The 20,617-nt window shown below is 44.4% G+C and overlaps 1 protein-coding gene across 4 annotated transcripts in view; it reads left to right on the forward strand.

Moving 5' to 3' along the window:
- The window catches only part of LOC101006089 (putative adhesion G protein-coupled receptor E4P), a 53,624-nt gene that overhangs the window by 1,682 nt on the left and 31,325 nt on the right, over window positions 1-20,617 (forward strand). Inside the window, exons 2-6 of one of the 4 annotated variants that reach the window (XM_031660042.1) lie at window positions 5,518-5,646; window positions 7,373-7,558; window positions 15,073-15,158; window positions 17,268-17,318; window positions 19,710-19,832. In XM_031660042.1, coding sequence (XP_031515902.1) covers window positions 15,125-15,158; window positions 17,268-17,318; window positions 19,710-19,832 — 208 coding nt within the window. In that variant the 5' untranslated portion in view covers window positions 5,518-5,646; window positions 7,373-7,558; window positions 15,073-15,124. Of the gene's footprint in view, window positions 1-4,173; window positions 5,647-7,372; window positions 7,559-14,574; window positions 15,159-17,267; window positions 17,319-19,709; window positions 19,833-20,617 lie in introns of those variants that run through there. The other 3 variants (XM_031660043.1, XR_004180411.1, XM_031660041.1) reach the window with 3 other exon arrangements.

The following is a 20,617-nucleotide window of genomic DNA, read 5'->3' on the forward strand; positions in this document are numbered from 1 at the left end:
GATCAGTCATATTGCACACACGGAGGGGGAGCTTCAGGAACAAGAAGACAAAAATTAAAGGGAACATCAATGTTTCCTTAGAAGTGTCTGCAAAACCAGAAGTCTGAGCAAAAGGGGAAACTTGCACACCAGACAGGTGTATGCATATATCATGTGTGTGTATGTGTATGTGTGTGCGTTGGGGGGGCGGGGAGGAATTATTGCTGTGAAATGGAGAAACTACTCGAATCTCTCCCCCACCCTCGCAGCCCTGATTCCTTTCAGTCAAGCCTCCTCCAGTCCCCTGTAAGAATCTGGACCCTCTGCATCTAGGGTCCTGCATCTAGGAGAAAAACACGAGATGGAAAACATGTTTGAGGGTCATCCTCTCCACCCCCCGGCACTATGATTTCATCCAAGTCCACGGATAGCAAGGCCCCAGGGACCCCTCCTCTTGGGTGGATTTGGTCCCAAGCCCGTGTCAATAAGCCATTTGCACAAACGCCATTTGGACTGATGCCAGGCAAGGTGTGAGGTAAGAGGATCAGAAGGGCTCATGCTAATCAGGACTCAGCCAACAACATTCCGGCATCACACCCTTTAAAGTTCAACATGGCAGGGGGGCCGCCTCACACACCCAGGGCCCAGGGCAGCTGCAGAACATTCCCTGTGCGGCCGCACACATCTGTACGCCAATCCCGTGTGCACAAGCACCGGCAAGTGCATGCGTCCCCCATTGCTTGGGAAGAAACATTCACACTGCATTCAGAAAGTCCAAATGAGTAGCTCAAGATCAATGCAGAATTCAAGCTGCATTGTTGGGTTCTAAAATGTGATCTCCTTCCTTATTTCTTAGTTTTTTTTTTTACCTTGGTAATTCCACGGATCAATATATCCTGACGATTCATTTCTTCACCTGCAGTATTGCGTTCCTCCATTATTTATGGTTTTATGAAAACATGGGTCTAGGTGGGGAATTTCTCTCTTTTCTGACCTAAAGCAGAGGATAATAACTGAAAATCACACCTACATTCCCCACCACCCAAAACATCAATGACGAGGCTCACACCACCAGACCTCTAAGGCCGTGGAATACAGGGGATTTTCAGGGCAGTGAAACCATTCTGTATGACACAGTGATGATGGATACAGGTTATTACATATATTTCAAAACTCAGAATGTACAAAATAAAGAGTCAACTGAAATGTATCTACTTTTTGTTCTTTTGCTTGTAATTTGGTGTAATCTCTAAAATCACTATGGGTTTTCATGACTTTAGATAGGGGTCATAAAAAATTACCCTTTGCTTCTAATAGCTTTCTAGTTTCAACGTTTGTATTTACAACACTGGTCGATTTTGAGTTGATGTTTGTGTATCATACACTTCAGGAGACTAGCACTTTTTAGCCCCTTGTTAGCTGTTGTTTTATTTATTTTTTCTATATCCTGTGAGGTAGGAGTCCAGCCTTCTACCTATGAGGTAGAACGCCTCATAAACACATTTCTGGTCTTTCTTTTGCAGTTGGATATCCAGTTGTAGTGACCTTTCCATACTGAACCTGCTCTCTCAGCCATCACACCGTCTCCCAACTGAAAAAACAGCTAAGCCACTCTCAAGTTTCCATGGAGACAGTGGCCACATGACCTCAATCTGGCCAATCAGCAGATTCCATCTTCTTTTTCCACCGTGATTGGCTAAGGCCTGCTCATGTGACACACTCTGGCCAAAGGTCAGGCCGTTGTCTTGGAAACATCTGGGAGGAGAAGATCTATTGCCGTTAGGCTGCTGGGGCTCTGGGTGCCATCTTGTTACCTTGTAGGAAGAGCCCACCTGAGAATGACATCAACTTAGTGGGAAGTCAGCAGAACTAAGGGGCCGAGAGAGTTGATTCCTGGTGACATCATCTGGCTCCTGGGTGCAGCCACAGTGGAGTTGGCCTCGAATGTTGTCCCTGGCATGGAAGTGACCAGAGGTCGCCCTCACATGTCAGCAGACACCTCCAGCCGTGTCATTTTTGCTTCTCGTTAGCAAAGTTTGTAGGGGTAGTAGTCTCAGTTGGCATTCCTAGCTGAGATGTGTAGCTGGGAGGTCTCCACGCTGTGGGGCCTTGGGACGACTTCTGCCCACCGGGAGGGAGACCCTTACTGATGATCGTAGGCCTCAAGGTCATCGGCAGGGGCAGCTTGCAGAGGGTAAAGGCAGCTGGCCCAGCACATTCTCACTGGGACGAGATGGCTGTGGAGGTCACCCCAACAGAGCAGCAGGGCTCACCACGGCCTCCAGCGTCTGTACCACAGGGTCCATATGATGAAGGCCCTTCATCACCCGAAGATCAGACTCCGTGGCTGGCCCAGAACAGGCTGGGCTGCAGAGTCGTGGATTAAGCCAGCTTTCGAGAGCTATCGACTTCACCCTCGAATTCTCCTCCTTGAAGAGCTGAGAAGAGGCCGGGGCAAGTTCAGCAAATAGGATATTCCGTGCAGTGAGGCTTCTAGCAGGAAAATTATCTACAGGGTTCTGAAGCCAGAGAACTTCCCTGAGGCTTAACCGCGGCTGTGAAGGAAACAACGAACTCTGGCTTTTTGATACCAGATTCACGTGGGCTGAAAGCTGAGGCCCGCCGATTGGGGAGCTCCTCTTACGCAGCCACCGAACTGTTCCCGGGACAAAAGTACGATGGACCCGTGGGCATGTGGAGTTTAGAGTCACTGTCTACACCATGGTGGCGGTCTGTTATCTGTCGGACAGACTTTGTGGGAGCTGAGGACAACACTAATACTGTGTGAATGATGACAGGAGATCCCGTTTCTCATTTCCGTGGGAACTAAGAGCGCCTCATAAACACATTTCTGGTCCTTGACTCAGGGAGAGGCCCTCACTAGCCCTCATCATGGGGTTCATGGATTAACATGGGTCAGGAGGAGATTCTTCAAAGACCATACCAGGGAGCTATTCGATCACCCGGGTGCGGAAAGCTCCTGATGTGCGCCGAGATGAGGCAGACCACGTCCCACCCGCGCAGGAACAAAGATGCGATGAAACCATTGTCTGCCACCAGATCTGAATGCGAGAGCCGAGTCGCGAGGGCTCCATCATCACAGTGAAGCTCTTGCCTTCAGCAGATCCTACACCTGCCGCCATTCTCCCCGACCGAAAAAAACTCCCTTTAATGAATAGTATTAAACTTTGCATGCACAGGAAAAAGGTGAATAAATAAACAAGATACAGTTGCCTTAACCAATTAAAGGCGATCTTCAGCTCACTGCAATACCGCTTCGAGGGTTCAAAAGCGATTCTCTACTTCAGCCTCCCAAGTAGCTGGAGATTACAGGCATGCGCCACCACGTCGGCTAATTTTGTATTTGTTAGTAGAGGCGGGGTTTCTCTATTTTAGTCATTTGGCCTCGAACTCCCGACCTCAGGTGATCCACTAGCCTCTGTGTGCAAAGTGCTGAGATTACAGGCATTGAGCCACCGCGACTGGCCCGCAAACTCTCTGTTTTAAGGTGTGAGTGGAGAAATAAAGCTGCGACCTCCACAACAAGGTTTCTTAGTATCATCAAACTACTTGCCATTCTTTATCCCCGTGGTATCATTTGTGTCTCCACTAGGGGGAGAAAGGAGTAAAACTTCATGGTTCTCTAATCCCATACACACATAACATGAAATAAATTTGCTTTTTATAATCTGAATAATTTATGGTGTGCAAAATGCAGATCCATTTACTCAAAAAGGTGTATTGACCATTACAATGCAGCTTAGCCACTCCCAGAACATTAGTTGAAAAATACTGAAAAGTGGAAGGTATTAGAATATAAAATACTGTATAAATGTTTTATGTATCTAAACCAAAATTATTAATATTTTAATTTCCTGTTTGTTTTTACATTTTTGTAAAAGATTTATTTTTGTTTTATTGTTTTGGTGTCATGTTTTGCTCTGCCAGGCTAGAGTGCAGTGGTGCAATCTTGGCTCACTGCAGCCTCCTGGGCTCAAGCCATTCTCACACCAGCCTCCTGAATAGCTGAGAATACAGGTCGCGCCACCATGCCCAGCTCTTTCCTGGTTTTAAGGAAATTTTTTTTGTATTTTTTGTATTTAAGCTATTTTCTTTTTGTACATTTTTTAGTAGAGGCGGGGTTTCACTACTGTGTTGGCCAGGATGGTCTTAGATGCCGAGCCTCTGTGATCCAGCCTGCCTCCGCCTCCCAAAGTGCTGGGATTACAGGCATGAGCCACCGCGCCCGGCTACATAGAGTTATTTTCTATTGTCAGTTCTACTAGTTAAGAAGTTACAAAGCCCAGATACAAGAAGACGAGACATAGACTTCAGCTCTCCAGAAAAGAATGTCAGAAAGTGTGGGGCCATGTTTTAATACCATCTCAGGCACCAAGCACACTTAGCATAAGAAGTTTATTAGAAACAAAGGTGACAATATTATCTAAGGGCATGATTCTGTTGGTGCCCAGTGAACCGGCAAGAAAGATCATATGTACGAGCCACTGAACACAACCTTTTAGGCATCAAGTCTGGGCTGCCATTCTGATAAAGCCCAGGTTCTAAGCTCTGATTCCTATATCCCATTCTTTCCAAGTGGACCACCTACACCATATTTCCAGCCAATTCACATACCGAACACCACTATTTCAAGGCATGGGAAGTTGGCTGAGAAACAATTCTTTTTAAATGATTGCCAAAGGAGGAAGTGATATTTGTGTTTTGTGATTCACTTCCACGCGTTGGTCGAAGAATGGTGTTTTCTTCTTTTCTTGAAGTAAGGGTTTCCTCTTCTATGACAGTTGATAAGAAAGCTAGAATAAGCAGAATCAGGACCAAAGTGTGTATTAATAGGTGACGTGGGAAGAAACAGCTGCCCCCACAAATGAGTTAAATGAGGGGGGTTTAATGAAAGGACTGTTTATTTAGGTGGGGGTAGGGCTAAGGGAAATCAACAGAGGATGGTGAAGCACCCTGGGATTGGCAATGTGGGTGATCTCTTACCACTCATTGACTTGAAGGCATGAAGGGAGGGAGCATTTATAAGAACCTGGAAGGGCTTTAGCCTGCAGCAGAAAAACCCAACCACTGTCCAAATGTGCAATGCTGCGGGGGAAGAGGAGGCTGGGGAAGCAAACACCACATCTCTTGCTGCACCAGCTCTCTTTTCTTCTTCCGGGGCTAACACTGGTCAAATCGAGCTTCACAGCAGAGCACGCAAGTGCCTCATGATCCAGAACATACAGGGAAGCCTCTCAATGCACAGTGCCGGTTGCAGAAGGATGGAGAACAGGGGTTTTTCACAATTGCCCAAAGTCAATTGTTAAATGCTTGTTGAAGTTTGGGAAATGACCAGGCCACATCAAATGTTCCTAGACCGAACATTTGCTCCCTTGGGTTTTGAAATGGGCTGGTTTCTGTGATGGTGGCAGTGTACTGTACTGCTCTACCAAGGCAAGGTGAGATACCCGACGTAGAGATTAGAGAGGAAGGTCATCATTCTCCTATCTGATGGCTTCTGCTTTTGTTATTTCTTAGTTTGTTCACTGCGGCTCATGAGTCATGCTGCTGTCTGCATCCCTTTCCGGGACTTATTCAGATTCCTCAAGAGAGACACAGGCTGAATGGATTCGTCAGTCAATATTCAATAGACAGAACTATTTGAAGGTACACTTATCTTCTTGGCCATCTCGTAAGTTGTTGTTTGCCATATGGACCAATCCATGTTCCAATCAGCTGCGGTTGGGAGGCAAAGTTAAATAATACCATGTGTGACAACATGAGTGCAAATAACTTATTCCAGCACACCTTGGGAAGTGTCTCAGTTGTCCTTGGGTGTATCACAAACCATCCTCTCCTCATTGAATTTTTTTTCTTTCTTCTTTTTTCTTTTTTGCTTAAAAGAACAACTATTTCACTTAGTTCACGATTCTGTGGACATTTCTTCAGATCTGGGCTGGCTCGTTGGTTCCATTCATATGTGTTTATGGTCAGTTGGAGGGTATGCTGGTGGAATGGATGATCTGACATGGTCTTACCCACACGCGTGGTGATTGGCAGATTGGCAACCGAAGTGATGAATGATTGGCTATCAAGCCTTGGTTTCTTCCACACGGCTTCTTACACTCCAGCAGGCTAGCATTTTTTTTTTTGCATTCTGTTAGCTGTTGTTTCATTGGCCAAAGCCAGTCACATGGCCAAGATAAGACCTGCAGACTACACTTAAAGATGGAGAATTCTTCCATCCCAGGGTGCAATCTGTCGCGTGCAGAATTGGGCCGTGAGCACACAGAATACTCAGAATTTCAGGGACTTCCTTTGGGTTTAGGCGTTTCCATTTTACATTCAGACAATTTTCTCTTCAGTACAGCTGACGATGGCAGGCTGAATCCGTCTTTCATTTGTCATTTGAAAGACGATGCAGCAGGCTGAGCACGGTGGCTCACACCTGTAATCCCAGCACTTTGGGAGGCTGAAGCAGGCAGATCACCCAACGTTAGGAGTTCAAGACCAGCCTCGCCAACATGGAGGAAATTCCGTCTCTACTAAAAACACAAAAATTAGCTGGGTGTGGTGGTGTGTGCCTGTAATCCCAGCTACTGGGGAGGCTGAGGCAGGAGAATCGCTTGAACCCAGGAGGCAGAGGTTGCAATGAGCCAAGATTGTGCCATTGCACTCCAACCTGGGTGACAAGAGTGAAACTCCATCTCAAAAAAAAGATGATGCGGCAAACATTTTGAGTAGTACATGGAGGAGGTGATTACCAGCCCAGCTATACAGCCGTATCTATGTGATATTTGCATAATTTATTCCATTTACTCTTATGAATGTATAAAAATAAATGGAAAACAGAAAGATGAAGGTGTTAACGTTTGGGATAATAAGACCACGTTTCATACACGTAATAAAATCAAGACAAGGAGTAAATTGCTTCTTGTGTATTTGGACTTGCCAAATTAGGGCATTATTTGCCATATTCATGCTGGATATTACAAAGATTCTTCTAATACAAATGAGACAACAATTTCAGAATACCACCCTAATGAAACCAGTTGAAAATCTTATCAGCCAAGTCTATCAATGTAATTCTGTTAAATGGTACCATCCCAAAGGCCAAGAATATGGATGAGTCATTTTCCCAAGTTGATCAACTGGAACAGGAAATTAAGCTCTACAAAGATATGCTGACTCCTTTCCACACTCTGGCCTTCAACTCTGGTGGTGCAAATTAAATGAAAAGGACCTCTTTGAAGTTGAACCCATATCCTTGGGAGTTGGCCTCACTCTCCATTATCACTCTCCATTTCCCACTGACCACCATCACCATTTCCCCGTTCATTTTCTGAGGCACTTTGATATGGTCCACCATGATAATGTACCACTTAAATTACAGCAATGGAAGGAGAACTAATAGACCCTGCCTTATGCAAACTCCCCAAGCAACAACGCAGCCTCCCTTGTCCACCCACAAGACTCCTTGAGAAACCGGAGCTCAAGATAAAAAGCAACATACTTCCTCTTCTGTCAGTTCTGAGAAGCTACCAGGCTCAGTGAGAGGCAAGGACTTTTCATCTTTAGGGTAAGTAGTATCTTCCTATAGAAAATAGGAAATGTTTTACTTGTGATCCTGAATCTAAGAAAAATATTCTCGTTCTGGAAACATTTTCAAGGAGGCCTCATTACTTGTCCGGTTACTTTATTTCTTGAGAGCTGCTATGACGGCTTCTACCTCACATTCATTTTTTCCACTTCTGCTTGGGCAAGGAGTGTGTGTGTCGTTATGCGATAGTCTGAAACCTGCTGGGATGCCTTATCACGCACAAAGACGGGGGCAATGGTGCGTAAAGGGGCTTAAGGTGAACTAAAATGATCAAGATTCGAGAATAATCTAAGATGAACATAGCTTATAACGAACATGTTATGAAAAACAAGGAAAACAAGATCTAAAAAGATGAGCCAGTTTCCTAAGTCCGTAGGATGAATTAGCAGCTTTTTCATACACCTCACACCCATAATATACACATCAGCACATGTGTTTAAATGCCAGTCTCACAGTCATCGTCATTATCATGGTGGAAGGGTTTTGTGCTTTATTCATGGCAAAGCAGAGATTTACAGGTCAACTTTTTCAACCAGCTGGTTATGACCCACTGGAGGAGGCTGGTCGCTTTCAGTGGATGGGTCTTCTTAGGCCACTACTGTGTTCCTGTGGGGACTTCACAAGACCCTTGTTAATTCTCATTACCACTGGGTAAAAGGTCACTCCTTAGCATGCGCCACCATGGCACCACCTTAGTGGGGTAACAACCACCAAGGCAACAAGCAGAAATGAAAACAACTCTAATTAGATAATATCAGTCGCTGCAAATAGTGAGTTTCTTTGTGTGTGATCCTTGGCTCAGTTCTGTGTGTCTTCCTCTCTTTCTCTCTGATGTGAAATTCTTTTCTTATAATTGGTGATGGTCAAAAGTCCGCTCCAAATCAGCATCCCTAGAGGCCTCGGCTGTTGTGAAAAATCTTACCACCTTATTCCTTTCAAAATACTCACTTTAGTTAAACTTGTTTCAAATGAGGCCTCACAAAGAAACGCCCTTATCTGGACAGGGGTTCTTTTCATTGAGAATTTTCCAGTTATATTTTAGAGTAGACTTTTTGAAGGGTGGAGCAACACGACTCTAAAGAGAAGACAAAGGTTGAAAGAGGAAAGGTATCCAGAAAGTAATCAAGTATAACTCTACCAACGGGACACAAGTTTCCCACGACAGAATTTGATTTCAGTGAAGTAGAGATTGCAAGTGATTGGCCTCCTGGTTCTGTATTTAAGGAAAACGTGGGTGTGGGTGTCTCTAGATAGTCTTTGGTGTCCAGTTCCGCACAGTCCTTATTACTTCCCACCAATGGCCTTATGTATTTATGTTGCATGTCTAGATCCTGGGAGACCTTGGAGTTTATGACCTTGGTGAGGTGGTTGCGCATGGGCTTTGGACTCAAGCTGACGTCATCCAAGTCTTAGATTTGTATTTTCCTAGCAGCACAATCTTGAGCAAATGATATCATTGTTTGGAACCTCAATTTCCTCATCTGAAGACTGAGGAGACATAAAATTATAAGACCTACATCATGGCCGGGCACGGTGGCTCACACCTGTAATCCCAGCACTTTGGGAGGCCAAGGTGGGTGGATCACCTGAGGTCAGGAGTTCCAGACCAGCCTGGCCAATGTGGCAAAACCCCATCTCTACTAAAAATACAAAAATTAGCCGGGTATGGTGATGCGCACCTGTAGTCCCAGCTACTCAGGAGGCTGAGGCAGGAGAATTGCTTGAACCCAAGAGGCAGAGGTTGTAGTGAGCTGAGATCACACTACTGGGTGACAGAGAGAGACTCCATCTCAAAAAATAATAATAATAATAAAATAAAATAAAGACCTACATCATAAGATGGTTGTAGCTTTCAATAAGAGAATAGCCATATTAGCCAGAAAGTTCTTAAGGCACTTGGCCCATAGTAGAAGTTCCATAAGTGATTTTAGGAGGCAGTAATGGAAGGGATGAGAGAAGTATCTGCAGCAAAATTTGATTTGCAAGCAGGATTCCAATGCATAATATGCAGTTGGCCTGCTTAGGAATAAGTGGTTCTGTGGGATGGGTCTTCTTAGGCCACTACTGTGTTCCTGTGGGGACTTCACAGGACCCTTGTTAGTTCTCGTCACCACTGGGTAAAAAGTCAGTCCTCAGCATGCAAAGCTGTGATTACAATTGGGGTCAGGAAAAGGACGTGAGAGATCTCCATGACCTCTGTCGTCACCATCATCACCATCAGCATTACTGTCACTTCCACCATCCTTACTTATTACATAATTATGTTGTTCTTTTCATTTATATTTTAATATTGGCATTACTTACTTATTTATTATTATTTATTATTTATATTATTTATTATTATTACTTACTTATTTATATATTATATTGGTATTTCATTTATTTACTATTTATATGACATGATGACATATTATGACATTTACTTATATTTTATTTTACTATTTATATTATTTTTATTTATATATTTTACATGACATTATTTATTATGACATTTATTGAGTATTTTACGATATGCTTATGACATTATTTATTACTATTTACATTACTATTTTATTATTATTTATTACTATTTATTTATATGATTATGCATTTATTACATTTTATTTTATTACTTATTTATATTTATTACTTACTTTATTACTATATGATAGATACTTACGATACGAGCATTTATTACGATACGATATTTATTATTTACGACATTTATTACTTCATTTATTACTTATGACATTACTTACTTTATTTTTTATTACTTTATTATTTATTACTTGAGCATGTTTCTGACATTATTTTATATACCACTACTATCATTTATATTCCATTACTATTACTTATAGATATTTAATGATTACTTTATATTTTATTTACACCCACCACCATCACCATCACCATCACCATCACTTTGCCGCCATTGCTATCACCATTACTATTACGTCCACCATCATAACCACTGTCAGGACCATCACCACCACTGCCACCTTCATCACTACCTCCACCATCATTATGATCTCCACTGCCATCACCACCATTACCATCACGACCACTACTATCACATCCACTACGACCACCACCACCACTACCACCATTGTCATACTTCCCTCTTTCCTTCACAGGTAGCTTTATTCAGGACGTACCACATGCCGGCAGGTGTGAAGGGTCGTCTCACTGAATCAGCATGAAACTGTAAAATATGTGCTCTTTCTTAGCTATGTTTTGCAGACGAGCGGCTTGGAGGTAAAGTCACAACCTCAGAGCCACTCAACTAGTAGTTGTAGATTTGGGATTCAAACCCAGGTTTGCCTGTGCACCAAATTCTAAAGCCATCTAACTGTGTAGGGCCAGTATGTAACTGTGTGTGAAGCATGGAGGGAGAACTGCCACATAAACACACAGGCAGCCCCAACAGATTCCAAACTCAGACATCAAAGCAGCATGAATATATCAAAGCAGAAGTATCAAAGCAGACCTCTCAAGAACAATTTTTAAAGTTTTGTGGCTGGGCGAGGTGACTCATACTTGTAATCTCAACACTTTGGGAGAATGAGGTGGGTGGATCACTTGAGGTCAGGAATTCAAGACTAGCCTGGCCAACATGGTGAAACATCTCTACTAAAAATACAAAAATTAGCTGGGTGTGGTGGCAGGTGCCTGTAATCCCAGCTGCTTGGGAGGCTGAGGCAGGAGATTCGCTTGAACCTGGGAGGCGGAGGTTGCGGTGAGCCAAGATTACATCACTGCACTCCAGTCTGGGCGACAGAGTGAGACCTTGTCTCAAAAAAAAAAAAAAAAAAAAGTAATTTTGTTTCCTCTTTTATTAAAACACTTCATTATATTATTATTTTTATTGCTAAGGCAATGTACATAATTTAGAATTACAGCTGAATAAAGAGAAATTTAAAATCACTCATACTGACATTCTTCTATTAACATTTAAAATTCTCTTACATGTGATATTATATACTTTCTTTATAACCTACATTTTGTATTGATACATAATAGTGGTACATATGTGTGAGTTACATATGACATATTTTGATACATGCATACAATGTGTAATGATGGAATCATATAACCTCCTTTTGATCCTAATGCTACGTCATAATCACTTTCTAGGGGGTTTTTGGTTTTTTTTTTTTGAGACGGAGTCTCGCTCTGTCGCCCAGGCTGGAGTGCAGTGGCATGATCTCGGCTCACTGTAAGCTCCGCCTCCCGGGTTTACGCCATTCTCCTGCCTCAGCCTCCCGAGCAGCTGGGACTACAGGCGCCGCCACCTCGCCCGGCTAGTTTTTTTATTTTTTAGTAGAGACGGGGTTTCACCGTGTTAGCCAGGATGGTCTCGATCTCCTGACCTCATGATTCGCCCGTCTCGGCCTCCCAAAGTGCTGGGATTACAGGCGTGAGCCACCGCGCTCGGCCTTGTTTTGTTTTTTGAGACGAGTCTCGCTCTGTCACCCAGGCTGGAGTGCAGTGGTTTGATCTCAGGTCACTGCAGCCTCCACCTCCTGGTTCAAGTGATTCTCATCTCAGCCTCCCAAGTAGCTGGGATTACAGGCACTCGCCACCATGCCCGGATAATTTTGTGTTTTTAGCAGAGATGGGGTTTCACCATGTTGGTCAGGCTGGTCTCAAACTCCTGATCTCAAGTGATCCACCCGCCTCTGCCGTCCAAAGGGCTGGGATTGTAGGTGTGACCCACCGCGTCTGGCCCATGTTGTTCTAATAGCCTCCTACAACATTATTTTTTGCATGTGATATTGGATTGTTTGCATTGCACATAATTGTTGTTTTCCTTCCTGCTTACATTTTGTGAAACTTTTCTGCAAACTACTTAAAGCATCTTCTCCATCAGTGCCTCCATCATCACTGGCAGCGCCTTTGAAAGGCTTCACCGATCTGCAGAGTACATCATCTTTACTAATGTGCACTGGAGGTTTTATCTGAAACCCCAGTTGGCCACCGACATTACCTTAGGAGAGTGCTTTCTGCATTTTAAATTGATATCCGTAGGCAAACGCTTACTACAATGCTTCTTAAAGTCCTCTTTGAAAGACTCATTTAGGCCTGGCTTGGTGGCTCACACCTATAATCCCAGCACTTTGGGAGGCCCAGGCGGGTGGATCACCAGAGGTCAGGAGTTTGAGACCAGCCTGACCAACATGGTGAAACTCTGTCTCTACTTAGAAAATACAAAAATTAGCCGGGCGTAGTGGCGGGAGCCTGTCATCCCAGCTACTAGGGAGGCTGAGACAGGAGAATTGCTTGAACCCTGGAGGCGGAGGTTACAGCGAGACGAGATCACACCACTGCACTCCAGCCTGGGCGCCACGGCCAGAAAGCCTCATTTACAGTGATGTCTAGTACCTCCACTATTTTCTCTGTTAGAAATGATTTCTGTTTTGAATAGACAAGACCTTCACTTGGCTCAAAATTCAAAAGATAGAAGAGGATAAACTGAAAAGTCTCCTTGCCTCGGCTTCCCAGTCACTTGGTTTCTTTCTCCTTTTTAAAAATATTTTATTTTATTTTAGGCTGGGTGCAGTGGCTCACGCCTGTAATCCCAGCATTTTGGGAGGCCGAGGAGGGCCAGCCTAGCCAACATGACAAAACCCTGTCTCTACTAAAAATATAAAAAATTAGCCAGTCGTGGTGGCCGGTGCCTGTTATCCCAGCTACTTGGGAGGCTGAGGTAGGAGAATCAGTTGAACCCGTGAGGCGGAGGTTGCAGTGAGCCGAGATCGGGCCATTGCACTCCAGCCTGGGCAACAGAGTGAGACTCTGTCTCTAAATAAATAAATAAATTTTACTTTATCTTAAGTTCCGGGATATATGTGCAGGACGTGTGAGTTTGTTACGTAGGTAAACATGTGCCATGGTGGTTTGCCGCACCTATCAACCCATCACCTAGGTGTTATGCCTCGCATACGTTTGTTTTCAAATGTAACGGATGCTATGAGTGTGTTAGGTACCTTCCAGGAATATTTTATGCAAATACAAAATTATCATACACATACAGATGCATTTGATGCATTTATGTTTGTACATTTGTATGTATGATTTTGTGTATACACATATAAACACCCATACACACATGCAAATATGGATAATTGTATATAGAAGGCTAACATTTTCCTAAAACAGAGGAGATAGTAGCCTTTTATATAAATATATTATAAATATATGTGTACATATTTCTTTCTTTTTTTATTTTTTGAGATGGAGTCTTGCTCTGTCACCCAGGTTAGAGGGCAGTGGCACGGTCTCAGCTCACTGCAACCTCTACCTCCCAGGTTCAAGTGATTCTCCTGCCTCAGCCTCCCCAGTAGCTGAGATTACAGGCACCTGCCACCACACCCGGCTAATTTTTGTATTGTTAGTAGAGACGGGGTTTCACCATGTTGACCAGGCTGGTCTCTAACTCCTGACCTCAGGTGATCTGCCCATCTCGTTCTCCCAACGTGCTGGGATTAAAGGCATGAGCCGCCGTGCCTGGCCTATATTATATATTTCAAAATTGCTAAAAGAATAAATTTTAAAAGTTCTCATACCAAAAAACGATAGGTATGTGAGGTGATGCATATGTTAATTGTCTTGATTTAATCATTCCACAATGTCAGCCAGGCGCGGTGGCTCACGCCTATAATCCCAGCACTTTGGGAGGCTGAGGCGGGCGCATCACGAGGTCAGGAGATCGAGACCATCCTGGCTAACACGGTGAAACTGTGTCTCTACTAAAAATGCAAAACAAATTAGCCGGGCGTGGTGGCAGGAGCCTGTAGTCCCAGCTACTCCGGAGGCTGAAGCAGGCGAATGGCGTGAACTCGGGAGGCGGAGCTTGCAGTGAGCCGAGATCGGGCCACTGCACTCCAGCCTGGGCGATAGAGCGAAAAAAAAAAAAAATTATTCCACAATGTCAACATAAGTCAAAACATCATATTATAGCCCATAAGCATATATAATTATTTATGAATTAAAAATTAAAAATAAATCAATGACAGCAATGTAAAAAAAAAAAAAAGAAGAAAGAAAAAATGAGTAGTTTGTCTGGTGGAGTTTTCCACTCTCGATCTTGCTGATTGCCATAGAACAGGATTTTAAATTTCAGCTGGATATTTCATCAGATGCATCCATTTTTTAGCATTTGTTGAGTGATAAACTTGTTCCCTATAACCAAATGTGTTATGATCATCCTTGCAGGGTCTTTTCCTTGAGAGAGTTAACCAGAGGCAGAATTATTGGGTCAAACAAGAGGGAGAGATGAAAGGTTTTTGTTTGTTTGTTGGTTGGTTGGTTGGTTGGTTGGTTGGTTTCGAGATGGAGTCTTGCTCTGTTGCCCAGCCTGGAGTGCAGTGGTGCGATCTCGGCTCACTGCTACCTCTGCTTTCTGGTTTCAAGCAATTCTCCTGCCTTGGCCTTACATTTTGATAAGCATTGGCCACGTGGCTTCTGAACTTGAACCATCAGAAATCAGATTTCATGGGGCTTATTCATTACAGGCACTCTGACCGCGTCCTGCTTGAGAGCGATTGTTCCCGGCATCTCAGCGCTATGGGGAGCAGGTGCTTCCTGGTCCTGCTCTTGGGTAAGTGGAACTAAGAACTCCCTTCCCTTCTCCTCATGCCCCTGGTGTCCTTGCTTGATTTGCTCCTTCAAATCTGGTATTTTCTCCAGCATTAACTGCGTGTGCCTCTCCTATTAGAAGCTCTCATCTCAAGTCAGGCTGGGCTGCCACAAAGCAGAACTGAAACAAGGACTCGTATGCGTAAATAGTTTATTTGGGAGGGGATCCCAGGAAAGGAGGGTGTGGGGAGGTCACACAAGGAAGGGTGAAGAGCCGCTGAAGGGTGTGTTAGTGAGGGGGTTACCACTGCGGGCAGGTGGGGTGCTGTCCTGCTAGGGACCTCCAAGAGACAGTGTAATTCCCACATTTCTGGCCTACTCCCCAGCTGGGTGCAGTAAAATGCACTGTTGCAGAGAGAGACAGAAAGTTATCTGCGGCCGGGCACCGTGGCTCATGCCTCTAATCCTAGCACTTTAGGAGGCCAAGGCAGGTGAATCACTTAAGGTCGGGAGTTTGAAACCAGCCTGGCCAACATGGTGAAACGCCATCTCTACTAAAAAGACAAAAAATTTAGCCGGCCATGGTGGCGGATGCTTGTAATCCTAGCTACTCTGGAGGCTGAGGCAGGAGAATCGCTTGAACCCAGAAGGCAGAGGCTGCAGTGAGCCGAGATTCCGCCACTGCACGCCAGCCCTGGGTGACAGAGTGAGACTCTCCATCTCAAAAAGAAAGAAAGAAAGAAAAAGAATGTCATCTGCATTCATAGGAACCCCCTCTGGGGTAGGCTAAAGGGTCACTTCAAGTATCTGCTATATGGATTGACGCCAAGCGGGTCCATGCTTGGAGCATCATAGCTCAGTAAGTTACAACCTAGACCTTCCCACCCTGTCCTCTGGGCTTTAGGGTCTTAGAGATGAGAAAAAGAAATCTCCGTAGGAGGCATCAGATACAGTTTAAGGATGGAAGGTTTGTTAGGAGACCTTACAGGTAAGTGATGTTCCATACTGTATGTAAGGGGCGGACACATTTTTTTCTGTAAAGGGACAGATAATTTGTATTTCAGCTTTGTGGGCCATATAGCCTCTGGCTTAACTACTCAATTCAGCTATTCCAGCCCTAAAGCATCCATAGGCCTTATGGAAATGAGTGGACGTGGCTGTGTGTCAATAAAACTTTATTTACAGACATAAGCAGCTAAAATTCATATCATTTTCATGGCCATTAAGTATTATTCTTCTTTTGATTTTTTCAACCATTTAAAATGTTTTATGTAAAAAATATAAAAGTCATCTCAACTCATAGGTCCAGTTTGCCGACCCCTACCCTGTGGGAATCAAGTGATATTTCTCTCTGGAAAAAAAAAAAATAATTATTCACAGGAAAATTGGCGTTGAGTGTTTTGGTTCAGAAAAAATGGCCCTGTCAGCCAGGCATGGTGGCTCACGGCTGTAATCCCAGCACTTTGGGAGGCCGAGGCGTGCAAATCACTTCAGGTCATGAGTTTGAGACGAGCCTGGCCAATATGGTGAAACCCCATCTCTACTAAAAATACAAAAATTATCCAGGCATGGTGGCAGTTGCCTGTAATCCCAGCTACTTGGGAGGCTGAGGCGGGAGAATCGCTTGAACCTGGGAGGTGGAGGTTGCAGTGAGTCGAGAACATGCCGTTACACTCCAGCCTGGGCAACAGAGCAAAACTCTGTCTCAAAAGACAAAAAAATGTTGCTAATGGAAAATTTAAAAGGACCTATGGGGTTTCCATTTATATTTTTCTTGAACAGTGTGTGGTTTGAGGTCCGGACTGATATTAAAATAAACTGTTGAATATAGAAAGGAGATTGCCAACTTAATCTTTTGGTGCTAGGACATAGAGAAGAAGCTGAATTAGCTGCTGGGTTTTCTGAAATTGGGAAACACAGCTCCAATTAGATGCACTTCCCATACTTTAGAAGGATATGATGTCCAAATTTGTGACTCTTGTGTTTATAACCTGCCTGGAAGACGCTATGGTGAAGCTTGCACGTGTGACTGGGCAGAGTTAGGGTTAGTCGCCCCTAACTCACCCAGCCTTCAGCCAAGCAGAGTCTAGGGGATCCCCGTCTGAATGATCCCCTCCTCTCTCTGTTCCAGGTCTCACTATCTTAGTGGTTCTGCCAGGATCAGAAGCCGAGAATTCTGGAGGTGAGTCTATTCATAGCCAAAGGCCAGAGGAAAGGAAATTGGGATCTGGAAGCTTCCTTCAGAGAAGGGAAGGAGCTTTTTTCAAGAGACAGAGCATGGAGTCTCTGGCATTTCCTTCTGGCTCCTTGGAGATCCCAAGAGCTGTTTTCCCATCTCCATTATCACCATCACCTGCATTTACATAGCAAAGCACATCACATATACCATCTCAGTCAATCCCCATGACACTCCTACAAAGACAGCATGGGCATTATCCAACTTGATCGAGGGTCCTCCAGAAAAGTGGCTGGCTCAAGGTCACATGGCTGGTGGACGCTAGACTCTCCTCTTTCTTTCCCCAAGCCTGTGTCTTGAGTCATTCCAGGAAATACTTTGCCTTCACCACAAGCCATTGCTTGGGTTCCCCCAGAAGCAGACCCTGAGAGCAACTCGTTGTTCTGGGAGGGAATCCTAGGAGGCACCAGCTGGGAGTGGGCAGTGGCATAGGAAGGGGAGGAGCTCATATAGGATCCTTATCAAGCAAGTTACATGTGGGCAGCTGGAGTTTAATACCTGAGGGAAGCTGTTGGGTGTGGCATGGAACAGGCACCTCATACACCTCAACGGGTAAGGAACCTATTGATTATGAGTATGTTCCAAATTGTGGTAAAATGTAGATAATGTAAAATGTAGCTTTATAACTATTGTCAAGGGTACAGGTAAATGCCATTCAACATTTGCACTGCCATGCAACCATCACCACCATCCACCCACAGTGTTCTTTCTAGTTGCAGAACTGAAACTCTGTGTCTATGAAACATGAACTCCCCATTCCTCCTCCCCAAGGCCCTGGCACCCACCATTCTACTTTCTGTCTCTATGAATCCAGCAACTCTGGGCATCTCAAAGGAGTGGAATCATACATTATTTGATGCTTTGCTTATTTCATGGAGCATAATGTTCCCCAAGGTTCATTTATGGTGTAGCATGTGTCAGAATTCCATTCATTCTTTTTTTTTTTTTTTTTTCTTTTTTTGAGACTGAGTTTCACTTTTGCTGCCCAGGCTGGAGTGCAATGGTACAATCTCGGCTCACTGCAACCTCAGCCTGCTGGGTTCAAGCGATTCTCCTGCCTCAGCCTTCCAAGTAGCTGGGATTATAGGCATTCACCACCATGCCCAGCTAATTTTGTTTGTTTGTTTGTTTGCATTTATTAGAGATGAGGTTTCACCATGTTGGTCAGGCTGGTCTCGAACTCCTGACCTCAGGTGATCCACCCACCTCAGCCTCCCAAAGTGCTGGGATTACAGGTGTGTGAGCCACCATGCCTGGCCAGAATTTCCTTCTTTCTAAAAGCTGAATAACATACTATTGTGTGGATGGACCACATTTTGTTCATTCATTTATTCATTCATGGGCACCTGGATTACATACAACATTTGGCTATTATGAATAATGGTGATATGAACATGAGTGGACAAATATCTCTTCTATACCCTGCTTTTGATTCCTTTGAGTATATTCCCAGAAGTGTGATTGCTGGATCATATGGCAAGATCATATGGTAATTCTGATTTAGAATTTTTTGAGGAATTGCCATACTGTTTCTCATAGACATGGCGTCATTTTACATTTCTACCAGCAGGGCACAAGGGTTCCATTTTCTCTACATTCTCACCAACACTTACTATTTTCTGTTGGTTTTAAAATAATAATGAAATTGGCTTTTTTTTTTTTTTTGAGATGGAGTCTCGCTCTGTCGCCCAGGCTGGAGAGCAGTGGCACTATCTCGGCTCACTGCAAGCTCCGCCTCCCAGGTTCATGCCATTCTCCTGCCTCAGCCTCCCGAGTAGCTGGGTCTACAGGTGCCCGCCACCATGCCCAGCTAATTTTTTTTTTTTTTTTGTATTTTTTTAGTAGAGACGGGATTTCACCATGTTAGCCAGATTGGTCTCAATCTCCTGACCTCATGATCCACCTGCCTCAGCCTCCCAAAATTCTGGGATTACAGGCGTGAACCATTGCGCCTGGCCAAAATTGGCTTTTTTTTTTTTTTTTAAATGCACTATCTTCTATCAATCATTGATAAAGGGAGCTACTTATGAGAGGAAAGGCATTGTTAACCTGCCATGTGATGAACAAAGATAATTCTGGTAGCCAGGGTGAACCCTCAAGGAAAGAAAAACAGGTGCTGGCATTTGGAGGTTCACCCATCTGGCAAAAGTGGTGTTGGTGGCAGAAGTGGGACATGGTTGGGCACTGTGTGCCCCTGTGTTCAGCAAAGGTCTGGGTGCCAAACGGATGCCAACAGAACTATTCCCAACATGACATTCTTCTGACTGCAGCATTGGTACAGGGTAGACGCATACTGAATATTTCTTAGACGAATGAATGGATTCTGTTTCTCTGCAGCTTTCTGTCCTCCATGCCCTAAATATGCCAAGTGCCACAACAGCACCCACTGCACCTGTGAACACGGCTTTTCAGCCAGGTCTGGCAGGACATACTTTCATGAGTTCTCTGAGAAGTGTGAAGGTAAAAATGTTAATGGGGTTTTAATTTAATCTCTCATTAGTGATAACTATTCTGTTCCATGTGTCCTCTGCCCAAAACACATAAACCCATAGCCCAAATAAAACTTGTCTCTCTTCAGCAGACTATTTGATAAAGTACAGCCGTCGGCCAGGTGTGCTTGTCCCTGAGTCCTTCAGATGGAGAGCACAAGTATAAGTCTGTGGTCCAGAGCACCTTTTGTCTGTGGGTCCTTTGCTTGAGCCTCAGCTCTGGTCCATTCAGCAGAGAAGGCTGATGTGGTTGGGAGTGGCAAGACACATAAACATTGCATAAGCCAGGATTTTTTTTTTTTTTTTTTTGAGATGGAGTCTCGCTCTGTTGCCCAGGCTGGAGTGCAGTGGTGCAATCTCGGCTCACTGTAAGCTCCGCCTCTCAGGTTTATGCCATTCTGCTGCCTCAGCCTCCCGAGTAGCTAGGACTACAGGCACCCACCACCATGCCCGGCTAATTTTTTGTGTTTTTAGTAGAGACGGGGTTTCACCGTGTTAGCCAGGATGGTTTCGATTTCCTGACCTGGTGATCCTCCTGCTTCAGCCTCCCAAAGTGCTGGGATGACAGGTGTGAGCCACCACGCCTAGCCTTTTTTTTTTGAGTCAGAGTCTTACTCTGTCACCCAGACTGGAGTGCAATGGCGCGATCTCAACTCACTGCAACCTCTGCCTCCCGGGTTCAAGCGATTCTCCTGCCTCAGCCTCCTGAGTAGCTGGGATTAGAGGTACACACCATGATGCCCAGCAATTTTTGTA

The sequence above is a fragment of the Papio anubis genome, chromosome 20, assembly GCF_008728515.1.
Source record: "Papio anubis isolate 15944 chromosome 20, Panubis1.0, whole genome shotgun sequence".
NCBI lineage: Eukaryota > Metazoa > Chordata > Mammalia > Primates > Cercopithecidae > Papio > Papio anubis.